General features: G+C 49.0%; 2 protein-coding genes across 25 annotated transcripts in view; one reads left to right on the forward strand and one right to left on the reverse strand.

The window, feature by feature from the left end:
* Nucleotides 1–15829, reverse strand: part of HEMK1 (HemK methyltransferase 1, mitochondrial release factors N(5)-glutamine) — a 34042-nt gene extending 18213 nt beyond the window's left edge. Inside the window, exons 1-5 of one of the 5 annotated variants that reach the window (XM_072875608.1) lie at nt 15549–15763; nt 14641–14733; nt 12853–13299; nt 12262–12353; nt 9611–9704 (exon numbers count right to left, since the gene is read on the reverse strand). In XM_072875608.1, the coding sequence (XP_072731709.1) occupies nt 9611–9704; nt 12262–12353; nt 12853–13143 (477 nt within the window). In that variant the 5' untranslated portion in view covers nt 13144–13299; nt 14641–14733; nt 15549–15763. Of the gene's footprint in view, nt 1–9610; nt 9705–11814; nt 11874–12261; nt 12354–12852; nt 13300–14640; nt 14734–15548 lie in introns of those variants that run through there. The other 4 variants (XM_072875609.1, XM_072875610.1, XM_072875607.1 and 1 more) reach the window with 4 other exon arrangements.
* Nucleotides 15830–15884: 55 nt separating this feature from the next.
* C11H3orf18 (chromosome 11 C3orf18 homolog) overlaps nt 15885–21207 on the forward strand; it is a 49049-nt gene continuing 43726 nt past the window's right edge. For 2 of the 20 annotated variants that reach the window (XM_072875613.1, XM_072875624.1), the window contains exons 1-2: nt 16081–18861; nt 19770–20162. In XM_072875613.1, the coding sequence (XP_072731714.1) occupies nt 19929–20162 (234 nt within the window). In that variant the 5' untranslated portion in view covers nt 16081–18861; nt 19770–19928. Of the gene's footprint in view, nt 16012–16065; nt 18862–18889; nt 19655–19769; nt 20163–21207 lie in introns of those variants that run through there. The other 18 variants (XR_012044537.1, XM_072875628.1, XM_072875621.1 and 15 more) reach the window with 17 other exon arrangements.

The following is a 21207-nucleotide window of genomic DNA, read 5'->3' on the forward strand; positions in this document are numbered from 1 at the left end:
TTTTCTCCCCTAGTCTGTGCAAGAAGCTCCTTCCCCCAGCAAAAGCTAGTTTTGGAAGGAGCGGAGGGACTGAATGGCAAACAGACAAAGCCAGAGAGAAACTAAAATCCTCTCTTTGCTTTTGCTAGCAATAGCATGACAGTAGAAGGGAAGGAGGGTCCTGGGCATGGCCTGGGCGTCCCCCATGACTCGGAGCTGTTGACATCTGCATGCAGTGGCAGATTGCACATTTCATTCAATAGACGGGTGTACAGAGATGTTCAAGCAGGCGAGAGGAAGAGCTAGAAGTCACACGGAAAGATGAGCTCAGTAGCCACTGCTGTCCCTTGGAGGAAATCTTATGTATGGCTAAAACTGCCCCACAGCTGTCTTCTCCCCTGCAGCTTGCAGGATTGCCATGCACCTTTGCAGGGCACACCAGCAATGCCAGTGTGCCTCAGGGCCTTTCTGTCACGTTACAGGCAGACAGCACAACAGTCAGGGCAATAGGCTAGGCTTAGGAATGGGGGCAGCTCACAGCTCTGCAAAGTTAGTAGTGTGACTAGATCCCAATCTCTCTGTATGTTGCAAACTCCCCTTGCAGAGCAATAATCAATGAACTTCCCCTTCTCCCCCATTTTACAGCATTTTGTGCAAATAAATATTCAAGAGGATGTCAAGAGCACCAGCCACCTCTGAAACCTGTGCATTCATGAGGGTAGTAAGCTAGGTGCAAAGCAAAGTATCTGGAAGGGTTTTTACATCGCACTGGACTGGAGGTGATGCAAGTGATGGGTGTTCAGGGACCTACATGCTGTTGCTAAGCACAAAAGGGAGTGGCGAGAAGGTATCTAGACCCTCTAGGTCTTTACCAGAAATGAATTTAAAAATCTACAGGGAGGACATCCTTGGGAGGGAGAAGGATATCTGTTCCTGACCAGCAAAGGAAGAGCTTGCAAGAACTAGAAGAGACCTGTTATCTGTGGTTCCATATATAGGGGACACAAATATTTGCTTCTCGTGCTACTTAATTTCCAGGACTCAGAGGTTCTCAAGCTTTTGTCTCTTAGCCAAGCCACTCACAGCCTGCTCTCACCTTGTGATTCCAGGAAGTCTTGCTTCACTGCCAGATTCGCCCTAAGTTCATGTTGTCATTTATTTGGGTTTTTTCCCCCCATCTTCTCTGTTGAGTGAAACGAATGCAAAACTTTGCGAACACCTCCAGCTTCCCATGAGCCTCTGCCTCACCCTTCCACCCACAACTCCTGTTCCCCAACCCGCCCCCCCAAGCACACACTCATGTTCTGACAGGTTCTTGGTATTACCTCCCCCTCCCTGCGGCCAGGTCTCTAGTTCACTGTATTTCTTGGAACTGCAGCTGCACAAAGAAAGCGTGAGGACAGTGTCTGCCAGCACCCAAACCACAAGCTCCACAGCTGCACAGCTCCAACCAGCAGACAGCGCAAGGTCAGGCAGCTTTCAGCACCAAGACAGTCAGGAGAAAACAGCAGAGATTCTCACTGCTCAACAGTGGCTACAGAGCTGTGCAGAAGTCCAGAGTTGAGGCAATCATGTGCTACAGTCCAACAACAGTGAATGACCCATCTGATGTTTCTGTGATTAAAAGTACAAGGCTAAGAAAAACAAGTGGAGGGGAGGAATGCGAAAGGCAAGGGTGGAGGTCACAAATTCACACTGTGTTCCCTAGAAGCGCCCTTTTTTCATGCCCCGCATGCTCTGGGGAAAGACAAGGTTCCAGGGGTACGAGCCAGGGTGGCAAGAGGCTCTAACTTCCCAGGTTAGCAAACAGGATAAGGAGAGCAAAAGACACATGAAAACCTGGGTAACCTCCTCTCTGCTCTCGCACACTTCCTGGGAATGTTTTACTTATTTGTGTGCTTTCCAGAAACTTCTATTCTCAGAATCCAGGACTTTCCATAGAGCCTGATCTGATATTAACCAAATCACCCCTCCCCTCCTGTTTGTCCACTTGGCTGCCAATCAGCACATGACAAAACACCAGGAAGCCAAGCTGGAAACCTAACTCCATGGCAATGGCTCTAGAAGATCACTGCCACGTACCGTCCTTCCAAAATCAAGATACCAAGCCAGCCCAGAGCTTACTGGGCAGGCAGGCTATGGCGTTTTTGTCCTGGGCTCTTCTGCCTGGCACCGCAGTAGGAAAGAGAAAATGTTGCACAAAGTCCATGAAACTCTCCCTATACACAGACAGAAAGCAAAACACCAGAATAACTCCAGAAGGAGCTACTGATCCTGAAAGAAAAGGTGGCTTTAGGGAGAAGCAATGACAGATAAACAGGTAAAGGCAAGCCTAATACTGAGGAAGGGGTTTGGCTTCTCTGTCATACAACAGAAGCAGCTCCTGATGTGCCAGGGCACATGCCCAGCACTGTTTCATCTGGTGGAGGAGAGGCTGTGACAGCACCCAGAAATTACTTTACCAAAAGGCAGCAACCTTTGCAACCCATATGTGCTAGTGCCCAAGAGAAATTAACCACGGCTGTCACGTCTAAACTTAGCCATGCCCAAGAGGGGCAAGAAGAGTGGATCAAAGTCACTGTAAAATGGCCATACCTCGGATCTCCAGCACAAACCTCTATCTAGGCACATCTCTCCAGAATCAAGGCATTTTCTTTCTCTGCAGATACTGGTATTGACCACTGCCAGATACAGCATCGCGACAGATGTGCTGGTCCAGCTTGCTAATCCCTAGCTCTGAAATCCCAGTTACTTGGATGTCTGAGAGAAGCTGGGGGGGGGAGGGGGAGGAGGGGGGATAGATTTTTTTTTTCCCCCTGTTCATGCAGGAAACCCCTCAAGTCCCATCCCTCCTGTTACAGCCATTCTATAGTTTGTTTTTCTCCAGTGCTAGTCCTAAATCTTGCTCTAACTGCTGAGGAGCTAAGATACTCAGCTGAAACACACAGAAATAGAGACACTCTTTCAATTGGAAAAGGGAGATTAAAAAGCCAAAAACTTCATAGAGTTCTTTTAGGGCCAAAAAAATAAAGGCATTAACAACACTGAGATCTGTGAGAACATATCAGGAAAGTCTATATAAGTTAACCTGGGGAACAGGTTTGTGCATGACTTAAAAGAACAGCTGTTGCTTTCCCTACCTTCAGCATAGATTTTAGCTTCAAATTTACATTTTTGAGTCTGTCCTGGAAATCACCAACTTTGAAGTAATCCTCTGCACTAGTGCAGCCTTTTTTTCTTCCATAGGAAGCCAGGAGAAACTACTGCCATAGTTCATCTTGGCCAGTTAGCCAGGAACAATCCTGTTTCTTCCTCCATTTCCTTTTGAATAAGGAGAAATCTGCCCTGGGAAAACATCCTGTCCTGATTTTAAAGTAGCCAGCAGTAGACTCCTGCTAAGCTGTTTCAGTAATTAATTACTCTCTCTGGCTTGCATTTATAGTGCTTGTTATACACTTGTCTATGAAACCAAAGAGACTTCTGTTATCAAATTTCTGCTCCCTGTGCCAGGTAATTAACCCCTAAGCTTGTCTTTGATGAACTAAACAGTCTTTCACAACAAGGCAGATTTTTCCAGCTGTTAATCCACCTCCTGGTTCTTCTCCAAACCTAGTTTTCCATTTCTTCCTCAGCTGGTCAGTAACATAACTGGACATAATATTTTTGCAACTATTCCACTACTGCAGTACACAGATTATTTAATCCTGCTACTTGTACTTCGCAATCTCCTGTTAACACACTCAAGGATCACATTAGCCTGCTAGGCAGCCCACTGAAAATGGGTGCTCGTGGTCAGCCAGTATCCATAAGAGCCCCAGATCCTTCTCCAAGCTCTTCTGGCAGGGGAAGCCCCTCAAGCCACAGGGCACAGGCTGCATTATTTATTTCTGCATATATGATCGTATTAAACACTTGTTGCTGCAGAGCGACTGCAATTGCCCTTTGAGCTAGGAACAACAGGTTCCCTTCAAAATTCTCGTTCCCCAGCCTCTCTGCCACAGCCCACTTTCAGAAAATACTGTTTTGCTACAACATACTGATAAAATATTACCTATCATATGGGCAAAATCTGATCTATGTGAGGCCACAACAGCAATGCTCCAACTTTAGCACATTTGTTTACAGCTACATTTTGACAGCAGTTACTCTTTGATCTATTAAATAATGCCCTATTGCATTTATGTTCAATATACCTCATAGGAATCTATATATATTTCAAGAAAGGTCTTTAAGCTACGTACAAGATAGAGCACCATCATCCTTTTCATTTCCCAAATTGGGAAGCCAGTGACACAGAAAGGAGAAGCAGCCTCCCTTTGAAGAGACAACTAGGCAGAGGCAAAACCATAAAAAAGCGCCAATCTCCTGACTCCTGATCCATGGCTGTACTCCACTAGAGAGCGTGACCTTTTTTGACCTTTCCAAAGAGTAACCATCTGTGGCAATGAAATTAGGGAAATGAAAGGCTATTCTGTATCAAAAGCTTCCTTTTAGTGCTGATTAAAACAGAAAATATGTACACTGCTTTGACATAAAGCACTGGAGAAAGGCCCCACCTTGCAATCTGTATATTTGTGTGTACATGTCAGGAAGCAAAAATCCTGCCTTCTCCGTATGCTTGACCTTCTTGAAAGGTTAATGATTATGTTTAGCTAGAAGTAAGGTTAAACTTCATGAAAGGTTTCTCTGAGCAAATCTTTGCCTAAAGTGCTTTTGCAGAACACCCCAGCACAATGATGGCCATTCAGCTGACAGATGCAAGTAAACAGCAATGTTTTCGGTGTATTGAGCATGTTATCATGGGAAAGAAACAATCTATCTTGGGAAACAAGTTAAAAGCTTAAAAATCATAGGTGGAAAAAATTGATTAGACAGCGACAGGACTAAAAATTACAAATGCTACAGAGAGCATGAATGGTTTATGTGTTACACAGTAAGAAGTAAGGGCTTTGCGGTTAAATGAGCAGGCAGCACCATCAGCAAAGAAAATACTTTTCCCATTTACAACACAAAATTAGAAAGATTCACTGTCAAATGATGTCATGGAGGCTAGTACCAGACAAACTCAAAAGAGGATTAAACAAATTAATGGAGGACAGATCCATTAGTGATTATGAAGCAGGATGGCCCCAAATCCAGCTTTGGCTAAGAACAGCCCTTAACTGCTGACTATCAAAAGAAGGGGGGATCCTTCCATACCTATCTTTTCCCTTGTAATTTTGCCCCCACCATCTGCTACGAGCCCTGATCAGCCACAGTATATTGAACTAGACAGACCAATATACTCTGACTCACTCAGTCTTTTTTCTTGCTCTCACAGGAGACTGCAACCACAATCTTTCTTGCATGACTACTAAAAAGTGTTCAGCATGGCACAGACTTGTAATTTCTTTCCCTAAGATGTATCCCAGGCTCAACACACATCCTCACCCTACAGTGCCCCTCTGTTTACAGGACAATGGACTGTTCTCATGACACAGCCACTACAACAAAATCAAGACAGAAAAAAATTATGTAGGATTTGAGCTTGTGCTGAGATCACAACAGGTCAAGGAGGTGTCACCAGGGGACTCCTAGGTGGCCTGAGGGTTAGAGGGGATGGTGGGACTGTGACAGTCCTCCCAGGCAGAACTGGAGCTCTCCTCCCAGCAGCTTTCCTCCAGCAAAAACGAAAACTCAATGTCCGAGAATCTGACTCTACCCACACGGTAGCTGCAAGGGATAAAAGGAGAGCATTTTTGTTTCCACTGAACAACTAAGCCTTTATTGGCTTTAAAACACAGCATCTGAGAGAGGAGGGGATCAGAAACACCACAAATCCTATAATAATTAATAGGAAATAGAGCCATCAGGAACTCCCTGAGCCTAAGCCCAGAGTGCCCTCTAGGGGTAAAAGACTGCTGAGCCGCATACCCCAACCTACTTCCTTCGGAGAAGTCCTGGACCAAACGAAACCTTTCCTTAATGAAGTCATGGTGAGGCTTCATTTAGCCTATATTTGCCTGTACAAAAAAAGGAATTATGTATCCACGGTCGGCTGAGTTCTCCTTCTCTTTGTCCTATTTCTCCTCTGATACGCAATGCTGCTGCGATAGTAACACAGCCCAAGTTTTAGAAAGCCTTGCTTTGGGAAAAGGACTTTCTTCTCCATTAATACAGTGACTGAGCAATGTTGAGACAGGGATTCCTTTACATTACAATACTAATCGCATAACAAAGATAATTCACGAGACTGAGCACACCCCTAAACTTTGGGCCAAACACCTCCCCGTTGCAGAAACCTGGCTCTGGTGGTCACGTGAGGAAAGCAGGCAGGACACTGGGTTCCGCAAGCCCTTGCAAACCCAGTCAGTGCTTGCAGCAACGAGTCCAAAGCTTTCCTCACAGAAGGCCAGGTAACTGGAGGAAGGTGAGACTGAGGACTGCTTAACAAAACTCTCCTCCAATGCAGTATGTCTGTGCTCACAGAAGTATCTATCAGCCCTGCACACCAAGAAGTTATGACTGAATGCAATCAGCTTTTGTTATTCCGCTCTCAGAGCTTAAACAGGACCTACTAGTTTCCTAATTTTGGCTGCTTGTCCCCTCCCCACCCGGACTCCCACTGAACAGAAGAACGAAGCCACATTGTGCTGAAAAAATATTCCCAGAGGGCATGAACGGGACAGGGCTCAGCTACCAGAGAGAACAAAACATACTACAAAGGCGCAAATTTCACACAGGGAAAAATTAAGCAGACAACTGAGCTTCTCTTTTTGCATGTGTCTCTGCTCTCAGGACTGAAACAATGCTGGTGGTTTATGTCATACTGTGTTTGCCTTCATGCCATCACCAACACGTCTGGGAGCAAGAGTCATAACCCTTCTGCTGTAACCATAGAATAAAATGTGCATCATAAAGATGGCTCCTTTTCAGACCTTGAATCAATAAGCAGGAGCATTTGCAGAAGCTACATAAATATAACTAGGAAGCAAATTTGCAGCTGCTTGTGTATCTGCACTAACAAGTCAATTTAGGGAGTCACATTTACTCAGCCAAGGACAAGACATGCCACGAGGCTTGTGTGTGCAGTCACATATAAGCAACTTGAACCTGGCATATCAACATTGATAATGAACTGCTTCCTAAAGAACAAGGATTATTTACAGATATTATTTGGTGAAAAGTTTCAGCACTACTGGTTTTAAGAACACTGCAGACAAATCCTAAACAGAAAGGGAGCAACAGATGCAACTAACTTCAATATTTTTCAAAGGAGATATTTCCACTGCAGTTTTGAAGTCCAGTGAAGTCTGGAAAAATTACTCTGATGAAACAAAACACAGGCAAACCCAAACACACCCCACAAAGCTATGAGTCAGAGATGACCAACCTTTCCTTCCTAGCAGAAGAAAAGGATCTGCACACCAACTTACTTTGTGCAACAGGTTACACACAGTACACAGTTCCTGGATGCAGCACATGCCTAAAGCAATGTCCTGCCAGGTGCTGCTAAATAGCTGGATCTTGTCCCCATGCTCTTCCTGTCCAAGTAACCTCCTCAGTTGCCAACAGAGCTCCATTCCCGAGCTATCATCATAAACTTCCAGCCTTCCATAATAAAAGTGCTAAAAACGTGCCTTCATAATAAGTACCATGACACATCAAATACAATTTTCCCAGAGAGACAAGGTTTGGGTTAAGCTGTTCATGCTACATTTTTGCACCAGGGTATGTTAAGTGGTTTCAAACACAACATGTTACACAGCACTGCATTTCAGTTTGGGCCAGTGGAGATGCTTTTACCAAAATCACACATGTGGGCGCAATTAACTATGTTCTCAAGCATCAGCCACCCTGGCTTCCACTCCACACAATAGGCCTTTGAAGCCTGGCACTGCATGGAGAGCTCTCCCTGGTTTTAAAGCTCACATTGCATCCACGAATTAATGGGGAGTTAGAGGTTGGAAATACTCTCTTGAATCAACCAGAGCAGAAATACTGTTGACAATAACAAAGCTAACCATCGCTGGGCTCCAACTGGCAAAACTATTCCTTAGAGCCCTATCTCCAAACTTAATCGCCACAGAGTGATCAAACCCAGACACAACAGAGAGCTCACACCTTCTCTGGATGCAAGTGTCATCACTATGATTTAGGGCCCAGCAGGCTCTCAAGGAGATGCTGCTGATGCCCCACACCAAATCAAGATTCTGGTTCTGAATATTCTTCTACAGGCTGAGATGAGAGGATGTCCAAGTGGTAGTTGTGCTGATTCCCACTAAATTGTCTGGAACCCTCTCATGGATTTCAGTAGCACCCTCTTCTTGAAAGGGCACAATGGAAGCACAGGCTGTCTTTGCCTTTTAACTTTTGTGTAATAAAAGGTGTCAGATGAAGGATTCTGCAGACTGCATCCTCTCTTTAGCTACCTGCTGCTTTCTTCATACATTCCCAATAGTATCCCTTCCGCAGAAAAAGCAAAGGTGGTCCTCCCATCTCCAAAGCCCACCCAGTCCTTGGCATCTCTTCTGACATTGTCAGACAGAATGTCCCCTACTGAATGAGCCTTTTCATTCTTTGTACAGCAAGGGCCCCTACTTAGAGAGACCTGAGCAGAGGGCTGCCAGCACATTACAACAGTCACCAAGCAGCAGGCAAACAATTGAAGAAATTACTATTAGACTGAAACAGGTTTAAGCTTCTGGGACTCCTAAATGGACAGGCATGGAGACCACTTCATCTCCAAAAGTTAGCACAGGCTCCAAAAGAAAACAAATTCTCAGAAGAAAAAAAGAAAAAAAAAAAACAAAAAAAAAACCAAACACCCCCACTCAATTCTCAGAAGGAAAAAAACCAAACCAAACAAACACAAAAGAACCAACCCAAAACAAAAAAAAAAAACCAAACCCCTCACAAAACCTAAAACCTCCTGAGGACTAGCAAACAGAAAGATTTCCTTGCTAGGACGGTCCATGAGCTGAAAGCTAGGCTACTGTCAGGGGAAGTGTCACCATGCAGTTCTTAGGCTTTTCCCCAGCAGCAGGAAACTGACATTCATATTTAATCCCAGCCCAGGTCAGAACTTACCCTTCAGTTTCCAGTGTTTGTCCAGAAACCACTGCGGAGCCATCAGACAGGTGGTAGGTGCCATTTCCTACCAGCCTGCACTGTTTTAGTCTGCACATGGACAAACAAGCTCTCTGGAGTCCACTACCATTTTCAAGTAGCAGCTTTCTACTGCTGCAGGATTTTGCTAACAATTTTTGGACAACTTTGAGATTCTTATCCTTGTATCAAAGTACTAAGCCACTGAGATATAGCAGTATAGGTTTTGAACTTCTAGGAGACATTACTATAGCAGAAATAAGGAAAGAAAGCCAAGTCTTTCCATCAATGGAGATGGATCTTTGTGTAATTAAGTGATAGGCTAGCTTGCAACATCTCTTGCTCTGAGCCAGGAGGCAAAGTTCACCAGCACCAGTTCCAGATCACAAGCTTAGAATACCCCTGTTCTAAGAGAAGTGATCTGACCTCCTCATCCCTACAACCTCATGATATACAGGGTGTCTTCATAACAATGCTATGATTGCATTGTATGATGTAATTCACAGATTCAAGCCTGCCCCTGCCATGTTCCCCACGTTCATACCTCTGTTTCAGGCCGAGGAATAAATACTGGGGGTCTCATCTTCAGAGTCAGGTCCTGAAAGTCCCACTCACCAAGCACATACTGCACTGGCATTCTGTGGCAGGCAAAAGCAAGTGTGAACACTTTAGGACTACACTCTGTAACACAGGAAAGCTCTCAATACCATGCTTACCTCATTACTAACCACATAACCCTCCTGAGGGTGAGCACCTAGACACCCCAAAGGCTCTCAACTGCTTGTGCAATGTGCCTGTGCACTCTAAGGGAGCTGTGGGAGGAGCTCTATTCCCACAGAAGAGTTTGTTATCAAGCACTGGACCCAGGGAACTACAGGCCAGTCAGCCTCACCTCGATACTGGGGAAAGTGATGGAACTCTCTAGTCCTAGAGATCGTTTCCAAACACACCAAGTACAGGAAGGTGACTGGGAGTAGTCGGCATGGATTTACAAAGGGGAAATCATTCCTGACCGACCCGATAGCCATCCATGACACAATGACTAGCTCGGTGCATGAGGAGAGAGTAATCAATACCGTTTATCTTGACTTTCCTAAGGGTTTTGATACTGTCTCCCACAACATCCTCGTATACAAGCTGATGAAGTATGGACTAGATAAATGAGGTGACTGAAAATTGACTAAACTGGCAGGCTTGGAGGGCTGTGTTCAGCAGCACAAAGTTCAGCTGAAGGCCAATCACTAGTGGAGTACCTCTGGGGTCAATACTGGGGCCAAAATAGCATAACATCGTCATTAATGATCTGGATGAAGGGACAGAGAGCACCCTTGGCATGTCTGCAGATGACAAAAAATTGGGAGTGGTTAATAGACCAGATGGGTGTGCTACTTTTCAGAGGGACCTCAGGAGGCTGGAGAAATGGGCTGACAGGAACCTCATTAAATTCAGCAAAGAGTAATGTGAAATCCTATAAACTGGGGAGGAATAACCCCATGCACCAGTACAGGCTGGGGGCCAACCAGCTGGACAGTGGCCTTGCAGAAAAGACCATGGGGATCAGGTGGACAAGTTGACCATGAGCCAGCAATGTGCCCTTGCAGCAAAGAAGGCCAATGGCTTCCTGGGCTGCATTAGGCAGAGCACTGCCAGAAGGTCAAGGGAGGGGAACCTTCCCCTCTATTCAGCACTGGGGTAGGAAACATTTGGCTACCAGTACAGGAGAGACATGGACATACAGGAGTAAGTCCAACAAATGGCCATTAAGATGATTAAGGGATCGGAGCATCTGACATACAAGGAGAGAGACTGGGAGCTGGGACAGTTCAGCCTTGAGAAGGGAAGGCTTGGGCTGGGGGGGCAGGGGAGGGAAATCTCGTCAATAACCATACGTATCTGGTGAGACTGAGTAAAGAAGATGGAGTCTGACTCTTTTCAGTGGTATCCAGTGAAAAGACAGGCAAAGGGCACAGACTGAAATACAGACAATTCCATTTAAACCTAAGAACCACCTCCCCCCCCCCTTTTTTTTTTCCTTTTTTTAAACACTGTGAGGGTGGTCAAACATTGGAACTGGCTGTCCAGAGAGGCTGTATAGTATCTATCTTCAGATATATTAAAAACTGAATTGGGCATGGCTCTGAGACACTTTCTCTAGTTGATCCTGCTTTGAGCAGCGGGGGTGGACTAGATTTCCAGAGGTCCCTGTCAACCTCTGATTCTATGAATTTTGTGGCCATGTTTTCAGCTGCTGTGAGGCACCATACTTCACTTCTTCACGTAGAACAGCAGATATTTGTTGCAACCTTAACAGCACTTAAGACAGAGCAACTTGCAAGTGAGACAGCTCTGAGAATTTCTGCTCCTAACACAAGACTCAAGAGCAGAAGGAAAATTTCACGGAAGACACTCAGATCCTACAAACAGTAACCACTGCTAACACACTGACTCCCTGAGAAACCCTCACATCCTATTCTGCCTAAGTCGTGGCAGGATTAATCCGCACAGCAAAATGAGGATCCACACCATAACCACACTCACGTAAACAAGCAGGAGGATGCTGCCTCCAAACATGCTCCCAGGCATCTCCCACCCTTCTAAATGATCCAAGTTCTTGAATATTTCCTCTCCCCACACACTACTCCCCAGGCCCAGCCTGATTCCAAGTAGCTCCTTCACACCAAACCCATTTAATTTTTGCACTAAGACAACCCCTCACACAGAGCAAGCAAATAGAGGCCAAAAGGATACCAAAGCTACAACAGCCATGGACACTTCTAAACACCAGAGAAATCCCCTGCAGGCAAAGCCTAGAAAGGAAAGCACAGCAACACCACAGATCAGTATAGGACTGGCAGCTGAAGAGAGCGCTGAATCAGACAGAAGGGGACAAGGCTAAATTTTTTAAGCACAGAAGGGCTTAATGAAAACGCACCCAACTCAGAGTCAGTTTTGCCAGTTTCCTGCTCCTCCACAACATCCCTTAAGCCCTCTTTGCTCCCAGACAGGACAGACAGGTGATTTGCTACCTGACAACAACAGCAAATGCCCATCACTTGAGTCACCATGAGACAAAGCACTGTTACTTGACATGTCAGCTGCTAATGGTCTTCTGCCTTCTCTCTGCTACCATTCTTCTGGCTGCATTAAGACTGAGGAAAACCCTCCAAAGGAATGACTGTAAGAGGATACTCCTACCTTTCTAGTCGCTTGTTGCTCAGCTGCTGGATTTGCTCCTGCTGCATTGCTGTAAGCGGAGTGCGGAGGCTTTTGGAGTTCAAGCTCTGAAACTGAAGACAAGGTCACTTTAAAACCTGCCCACTGGTGCCACTTGGGTGTCCCCTGCACCCTCCCAAGGGCATCCTCCCCAAGAGCATCTCCCCAAGAGCAGGGAGACCCAGCATACTGACAAACACATATGCCTGGGACTGTACAAAACCACAAATGATTAGGAGAACCTATCTGCATGTTTAAAAACAAATCTGTACAACTCTTCTGCTACTTTTCGGGGCTCAGAAGAATAGGTAAAATTAAGAATCATTCCACCAAGCAAGTCAGGGTACAGTGTGGGTGTATATGTCGTGGGTTACATTTCAGTCTCTGCAAAAGAAGGCATTTAAGAGACCCCAAGTGTTCTACTGGCATTAATAAACTGCACCCTCTCTGCCATCTAAGGAAGGAAAAGTTGTTCTACTTCCTATAAGTGAGATAAAAAGAAAGGTAAGGGATTCAACCAAAATGACAAAGTGAGAGGCATGCACAGACCTTATTCTTTTCCTATTACTTAACTGTTTTTGCTCCCAGGACAAATGACACGATATATTCACTGGATTCTCGTGCTTCAGGGATCCCATTTGTCTCAAACACCTTCTGCCAGTAGTTGACCACATCAGTGGCAGTCACAAGCCCAGGTCTTGCACTGCAGCTCTGCCTCAGAGATGACCACTTTGGACTGAGGATAGGACCTTTAGTTTGACGCAATCCCCCTCGCACACACTGAGGTGAGAGACCCAACAACCTCCTGAGCAGCGGGTGGGTGACGCATCTCATTGTTGTGAAATCAGTTCCTGGCTTCCACATGTGTTCCTCGTTGCCATCAGCTGATCTAGTCAGTGCTGAGACTCACAGGACATTTGGTGCTACCACAAGCCACTGTGGCTAAGCACCAGCTGACCACAGTTAGTGGATTCTCCTCAGGGCAGCATGAAAATGGCACTGGTTTGCAGCTCTTCTGCTCTAGAAAAGGAGGCAAGAGTACAGCCTGAATCCCTCGGCTAGTGGATCACAGGTTCCCCTCTGACAGAATGCAGACTGCTTGCCCTAATCCCAGCCCACAGGTACAAAACCAATTACTCACACCCTGAGAGTAACAAAGGATTACCCCAAGAAAAGACTCAGGTGACAGCTAACCAGCTCTGCCACTGCAATCCATTTCTTCACAGAGCTGCCCATCTCCACGGGCCAGAGCTACTAGGAGGCCAGTCTGTGCCCATGGCAAGGCAGAAGCAAGCGTGCCTGCACACAGGCACAGCACTCCTGCCTGTCCTTGGTCCCAGAAAGCCACAGACACACCAACCTTCAGCTCCAGCCCTTGGCTCTCCACCCCAAGGGGAGGTCACCCTGGTTCCCTGCAGGAAGACATTCACGCTTTCCTAGATTCTTTCTTTTATTCCTCCCTCTGTTCATAAACCACAAGTCCTAGTTTAGCAGGTGTGCTTACAGAAGACCTTGACTCCATGGGTCAAGGGTCTTCCACACTGTCACCATTCCCAGAGAGCAGAGAAGGGGCCACAGAGCTAGGACTGAGCTGCTAAGAGCAGGGGATGGAGAAAAGGTCACAAGGTACAACTAGAGGGAAGAGGAACACCTGAAAGATGCAAAGGCCAGAAAAGGCAAACCCTGCCAGAGAGAAGTCAGTCTCTTAAAGGAGAGAACAGGCACAGACAGACAGAGGGAAGAAAAACAAGATGACTGCAGGAGACAAAGGAGATGAAACTTTACAAAACAGTTGCTGCATATCACACTTGGAACTGTGTTTTAATGGAGACAAACAGAACAACAATCCCACTTTCCTGCTGTGATCCATCAGAAATGAGGGCCCCCCTCCCTTCTGACTCACAGTCCCTGGAGCCACTGTGGGTTTCCCTGAGCATCCATTCCCATTCCTCTATTGATGGCTGCTTTTCGTCACTGTCTCGGAGAGGCCACAACCTCCCCTCCTCCAATTCCTCTGGAAAACCACCACACAAACAACTAAATACCTCTCCTGAGCAGCCAGCAGCACCCAGGGTGGGTGGCTCTTTGCTCTGTAGGAGCGCTGCTGCAGGGACATCTGGGGAGGCTGGGTCAGCTCCCACCTGGGCAGATGCTGGCACTGAACCCCTGCAGCAGCCCTGGACCCTGCTGCATAGGGCACCTGCACAGGCAGCAGTGTGGGGCCTGCCCTGTTCTTGCTGCACAGTGAAACTGTGGGAAGAGTCAAGCCTCCACTGCCTTCCTTGGCAAAATCAAACCAAACAGAGCCCAGGGAAGCAGCAGAGGGAACACCCTGCAGCGAAGATGTCGAGATTGGCTTACCTGCTACCCCCTGGCAAAGGGGTGGGTGTTCTAAGAGCCCAAGGATCCCCTTCTTACCATCTTCACTACCCCCAGCAGAGAGATAAGCAGCCCCTGTGAAAACTTGTCTTTATGTTATGTATAAGCAGTCTTACAGCTAGTCTTTACCCAAGCAGCTCCCCACTCCAAGGCCCTGTTTTGGGGATACTGCCACAAGAGGAACACTAACAGAATAAAACATTAACCATCAGTGTTGTTAGGGAGGCAGATAAGACTTTAATTGGCCATGGCTGGAACAATGCTGCCACTACTGTCCTTATTAATAAAGGAGACCGGCTATTAATATGAGGTCCCTGCCAAGAACAGTTCCTGTGTGCTACTTCTTGGTGCAAATACCCGTTTGTACACAGGCAGGGAATAGATTTTTTTCCTGCAGTTCTGTGGTTTGGTCCATTCAATGCCCAGTTCCCCACTCACTGTAGTCCAACACGTACACTGATGGCCGTCGAAAGGCACGGCCTGTCCCACCCTCGGCCCACGCCCTACACTCCCTGTGTCGCTCACAGGCTCGGGCAGGAGCTGGGGCTTGCGCCGGGCAAGTCCATACCCTTCCACTGCTGGGTTAGCGGTCAGCTGAAGCGGCCCCTCGCACAGCCCCGCTGGCCGTACCAGGGGAGGGAGCTGCCCACCCACGCCTCATTTCAGTGACCAGGCGGCTCTCCGGCGGTAAACGAGCCCCACCGAAGACTGCCGGGACCGCGGCCCGGCTTTCCTTCCAGCTGCCCCGGCCTTCCCTGCACACGCAGTACCTGACCAACGCCAGGCACCCCGCCTGCACCGCAGCGCTGGCGCGGGGCCCCTCTACCTGGGCGGCGGCGGGCCCGGGGGCCCCTCTCAGAGGCGAGCGCGCCCGCACGGCGACGCCTCACCTCATGGCTACCGCCACTGCCGGGAGTGGAGGCGCAGCCGGCTCCCGCGGTGGCCGGAGCCGGGGCTGGGGCCAGCCGCCTCCCGCACGGCAGGCTGCGGTGCGGGACTTGGGGAAGGGGCCCGGGGGAACGGCCGCACGGCCCAGACGCTCCCGCCGCTCACCGAGCGCTGCCACAGCCGTCGCACCGCCTGCCCGCCGCCGCCACCGCCACAGCCACACGCATGAGTGACAGGCGCACTGACCAACCGCGAGCCGAGACCTGCGGGCGCCGGCCAATCGCCTGGGGCGCAGGGCGGCGGGGCGGGGCCGCCGGCCGTGCGGCGGTGCGCGCGGAGCTGAGCGGCCCGGCCCGGCCCGCCCCCCGCGGGCAGCGCGGCCCCGCGGCCGAGGGCGCGGCCCCCCGGCGGCCCCACCGCCAGCGGCGCTCCGGGGGGACCGGACGCCTCAGCGGGGAGCGCTCAGTAAGTGCCGGCCCCGGCGCGCCGGGGGCGCCGGCGGGCAGCGGCCGCCCCGGCGGGGGGGGCGCGGCGCTGAAACGCGGCTGCCTCCGGGGAGGGGCGCGGCGGCGGCGGCGGCGAGCCGGACCCCGGGGGCGTGCGGCCGCGCCGCCCCGTCCCGTCCCGCCGGGCCGCGGGCGCAGGCGGGGGCTGCCGCGGCCTCTCGGCGGCGGGGAAGGGCGGGCGGCGGCACCCCGCGCTGTGCCCCGACCCCGTCTCTGTCCCCGCCGCCCCGCCGAGGCCCGCCCAGCCCCGGCCGGGCGAGGCGGAGCGCCGCGGGTGGCCGGAGCCGCGGGCGCGGAGCGCAGGCAGCACTGCGGCGGGGAGCCGGTTGCGAGCCCCGGCGCTGATCCTTCACCGCCTGGGTAGAGCGGGAAGGGCCGTATAGCCCGTTATCCGTCTGGAAACGTCTCCCCGGGACGGGGAAAGCGTGACTTCCCGCAGGGACTGCGTCCCCAGCCAGCTGTGGGGTGGCACCGCCCGAAGGGGCTAGGGGTCAGGGCGATTGCTTGTATTTCAGTTTTCTGTCAGTGCAGAGTCAGAGGAGTGGTGACGCTGCTGGAGAGCGTCCCCACGCCTGTCCCAGGGTGGGATGGGACCGTGGCACCTCTCTGACAGCGGAAGGGTGACAGCCGAGGTGCTCCGGGACAGCGGGCACACGCGGTTTGGGGCTTTTCCCCCTACGCTGGGGGCTGCCCCGGAGCCTGGTCAGCCCTGTAGCAGGGGGAGAGGAAGCCACAAGTTCACGCACTGGGAAGCCCCATCCCGTAGCCAACAGCAACCCAATGCTGCTTGCATTGCTGAATTACTAGAGACACTTCATCTTGGTGAAGTAATGCAGAAAAAATACTAGTTGTTATTTGCCGCCTTCATCCAGAGAGCCCGTGACCCATCTTCATCCCTGTGACACAAACCTCTATTCCTGTCATACCCGAGAGGAAACTGCAGCACAGAGGGATTAAAACCAAGACTCAGAAAAGCCAGCAGCCTCAAGCTAGTGCCTGACACGATGTTCTGCATCTCAGAGGGGTTGGCCACCGCAGCGCCTATCAGAGACCAGTTTGGAAATGCGGGCTTAGGAGAGAAACAAACATGTTCTCTTATTCCCAGACCCAGCAGAGCCCAGCACAGAGCGGTCCTGGCTGTGTGAGAAGCTCTGCTGGTGCAGGCAATGGAAGAATGCCAGCTCGCAGCAGCTGAGGATCTGGTTCCTCGTCTGTTCTGTTCTATTTGTGCATGGACTATGCTGAAACCTGCCGGCGATAGGTAGTAGCTGTCCCTGGCCCTAGAGCAGCCATCAGGGACTTGGAGTGTGCCCAGCCTGCAGATCAAACTTCCAGAACCAGGATGACAACTGGGAAAGGAAGGTGGTGGGAAAGATCATCCACCCCCAGCTCTACCGTTGTAAGCCGTGGGCCCTGGGCCATACTTGCACTCAGCCTCCCCATCCGTCCTTCTGCAACCCGGACCAGAAGGGGCCTGGGAACAGAAATACCCTCATCTGGACCTGGAACTGGTTGTCTAAGCCATGTCAGAAACCCTTCATACAGGACCGCTTCTAGAGCTAGGCCTCTGGGCTTGGGAATCTTTCAGCACAGACAGGACTCTGAAAGCATGAACAAGAGCCCCCATTCCCACTTGACCAGATTTTCAGCTGGCTAATTTTAACCTAGCCTAACTTTATTCAGAGGAGCAATGCACAGCAGCACAGTGAGTGGTCCATACAAAAAGAGTCTCACCCAAAGGCTTGGTATCAGCTTCAACATCCAAGTTCCAGTGGTTCTCCAAAACTGGACACTGCATTGAGATGAAGGCCTAACCCATTTTGTTTCCAAAATTCAGGAGCTGTTCAAGATCTAGAGCCATACTTTGCAAAGCCCTTGGGCCTGCTTCATTCCTTTCACTTGGGCTCTTTTTCGACTTTTTGTTTCCTTGGTGGTGGCTTTTTTTAAAATGTGAATTATCGTCATGAAGAGTTTCCCTGAATAGCACAAATCGATGATTCTCTCTGAGCAGCTGCTCGGTCTGCCCAATACCTGATCAACAGTTCCTTCCCTTTCCCTGCTGGGCTGTAGCTGCTGCTGCTGTTGTGGCACTCATTTCAAATCCGCCATCTTTGTGCCCGAGTTGTCCACTACACCTGAGCTCCACTGTGGTCAGTAATGGCTGGGTAAATCCAGGTGCCACATGGTTTAAACTAGGCGTGCACGGTTTGGTGGTCAGTGAAGGACACGGTCCCTTTCAGCTGCAATGAACTCGTGTCTCAGCATGACCAGAGCAGAAATGCTATCTTCACCTTTCTCTAGAAACTCATGGGAGTTTGACAGCTCCCACAGTCTCCCAGGCACTTCAAAATCCCCCAGCAACTCCAGCTTCACAAAGTTGTTCACAGGGAGCTGTGAGACAGATCCTGCATGTGTGGTGAGAGATCTACCTGCTCAGGAAGTGCTGTGCAAGTCGAGGTAGCTACTTGGGCTGCTGACTGACCACAGAGCAGCCTGGTGCTGTTTGCCTGGTGTGATTTCTCTGCTCCACTTGTTAGTGACACAGATGTTAATCGCACTGCTTAATGCAGTTATGGACAGCAGTAAGGTGTAACAGTAACGGGAACTGCGCAATCACCTTGCCTAGAACAGAACAGAGTGGAGCAGAACAATGGCTTGTTTCTCTTTGCAGGCACATCTTTTTCTATTCAGAGCTCATTAACCCCTATGTCCCGGCTGCATTCCAGTCCAGAGATGCAATGTCTGCTAAACTGCAGAGAAGTTATCAGAGGACTGCTACGGTAGTTCTTGGCACTGCTCTGGTCCAGAGGTAGCTGCATCTTCATGGAAGTAATTGCTGAAGTAATGTTATATACAGTGGTTTTATAAACAAAGATGTGCAAATACTTCCCATAGGATCATCCCATGGTGTTTTGCAACTCCTGATCATTTGCACAATAGAAGCATGAAGCAATTAAAGCCTTTTGTGTTTTCAGCATGAATAGGTCCATCAAATTTCACAACTCCAATCCAAAATTGGAGTCATTTTAAAATTAATATTGATAATTAGCAGTGCATGACTGAGCTTGAGTGGGTGCTTTCATGGGGGACTTGAGAAATACTCACTGTTCTTAGTAGCAGATGGGGGACCAGTGCAACCCACTGCTTTAAGGAAGCTGCCTTTCCAGAGCTCATGGGATGAGGGACAGTGGGGCGATGGATAGTGCAGCGACCTACCAGTCACCAGTGACCACCACCATAGGGAAGTCCTACTTTGGATTCAAGAAAAAGCATCCTGAGATATGGATGCCGCACAGCTGAGTGCTATTTTATTGGATGTGTGCCCACTGATAAACTTAAGGGGATCCATGTAACTTTCCAGAAATTAAAAGCAAGAGACAGAAACAGGAAAATGCTCTGTCTCCTGGGGCAGATAGAGGCCACCTGGCTCAGCCTGGAGCAGACCAAAGACAGGGGTTCTAAGGTTGTCCCCACATAGATCTGCCAAGTGCCTGCAAGAAGGCAGAGCTGAAGCAGTGAGGGGAGAGCGTATCACTGACTTCAAGTGAATCAGGCATAACTTCAAGGGCTCTCAGGACCCCTGAAAAATCTTCTTATTTTGAGTGAGCATCTGTGAGCTGTTCTCAAAAATTTTCCTAGTGAATTGGGAAGCTTTGGAAAAGGTTGTGCCTGTCTCTAAGAGCTCTGCACTGTTCATTTGTTCTCATTCTTTCCTAGGCAGAAACCAGTGTGGTTCCTATGAAGAAAAACCATCAGCAATGATGCTACAGGATAGGTCTCACATGAGGGTCCTTGATACAAAGGGCAGCTCTCCGCTTCTGTAGCTGATGGGTGAGGACAACAGCTTGGTAAAAGGAGCTACCGAGAGCTGGCAGGATGAGTTACAGCTCACGCTCTGTGCATGACTTGTATCACAGCACCACCACCATGGCCAAGCCAGACCCAGGGACAACTCTGGATGTGACTGTACCAGAAACAGCTACCGTAAGCCCTGAGACTACCAGTTTCAACAGCACCAAAATCCCAGATGTGGCCAGCACTGGACCCAGCATGAGCACAATGCTGCTGTCCTTTGGGATCATTACTGTGATTGGGTTGGCTGTAGCTATGGTAAGAGAGCCCTTTTAAATATTTCTCTGTCTGTTGAGGGTGGAGGGTGGCAAAGGGGCTCTAGGACTGATTTGGGTTGAATAATTTATTTGCATTCTACTAAAGGCTCACCCAGAACTGCTGGGAGCTCATAGGTCCTGAGATCCCTTTCTTTTTAGGGCCTTTATCTAGTGCTCCAATATTTCTGCAGTCTCCCTGAGGTCTAGTCTGAACGGGATGCTCAGCAGGCCTAGAGGAGCCATATGTAGTATCAGTATTTATTTTTAATAGCAATAGGAAGTTCAGTTAAAAGAATACAAAGCAGATTCTGTTCTGACTTGTTAACTGGAACAGCTGCATTGATTTAAACCTTGTCAACATGGGGGCCCTGCAAGAAACTTCATCCAAAGTAACTTTTAAAGCAGACTGTTGAAACCATGTTAATCTCCCCTGTGGACATGCCTTTTTGAATTGAAGTGGCCTGAATCCATTTTAGCTAGACTCATTCTGGACTGCATTTCCAAGGTTCTACTTGCTGGGTATCAGCAAAGTCCTTGATGATTTGCTATGTAACTAACCTTGCCATTAATACTGTAGGCAGAAGCTTTCAGAAGCTATAGTTTTGGGCCTGACATGGGCAATGCAAGTGCTGCAGTTCTTCTTTTGACATATAACCAGATCGTTTACCTGCCAACAGAGAACAGAAGGTAGCGGCAAGCTCCCATTCCTCGTATGAGGAAGAGCTTCACTAATACAACCATCAGAGGAGCCTACAGAAAGGGACTACTGCAAAATTTCACTGCAGGCCCAAGGAGGAGTTTTTCCAAAAGCCCCTAAGAGAACCTGGAAACATTATCCTGGAAACGGTCATAAGTTCCCAAGAGCAACATCCAGCGTTTGTAGTTCTCAGAACAAGGCTCTGGAGGCCAAAAGCCTCACTTTCTTCCCAGCGCAGCCACTCTTCCTGGCTGACACGAGGCAAGTCACTGAGCATGCCCTTTTTGCTTCTTCCCTTTATACTGGGGAGGGGATAACAGCACTTCTACGCTGTAGGAAATATATAGAT

This window comes from Ciconia boyciana, chromosome 11 (genome assembly GCF_034638445.1).
Source record: "Ciconia boyciana chromosome 11, ASM3463844v1, whole genome shotgun sequence".
NCBI classification, from domain to species: Eukaryota; Metazoa; Chordata; class Aves; order Ciconiiformes; family Ciconiidae; genus Ciconia; species Ciconia boyciana.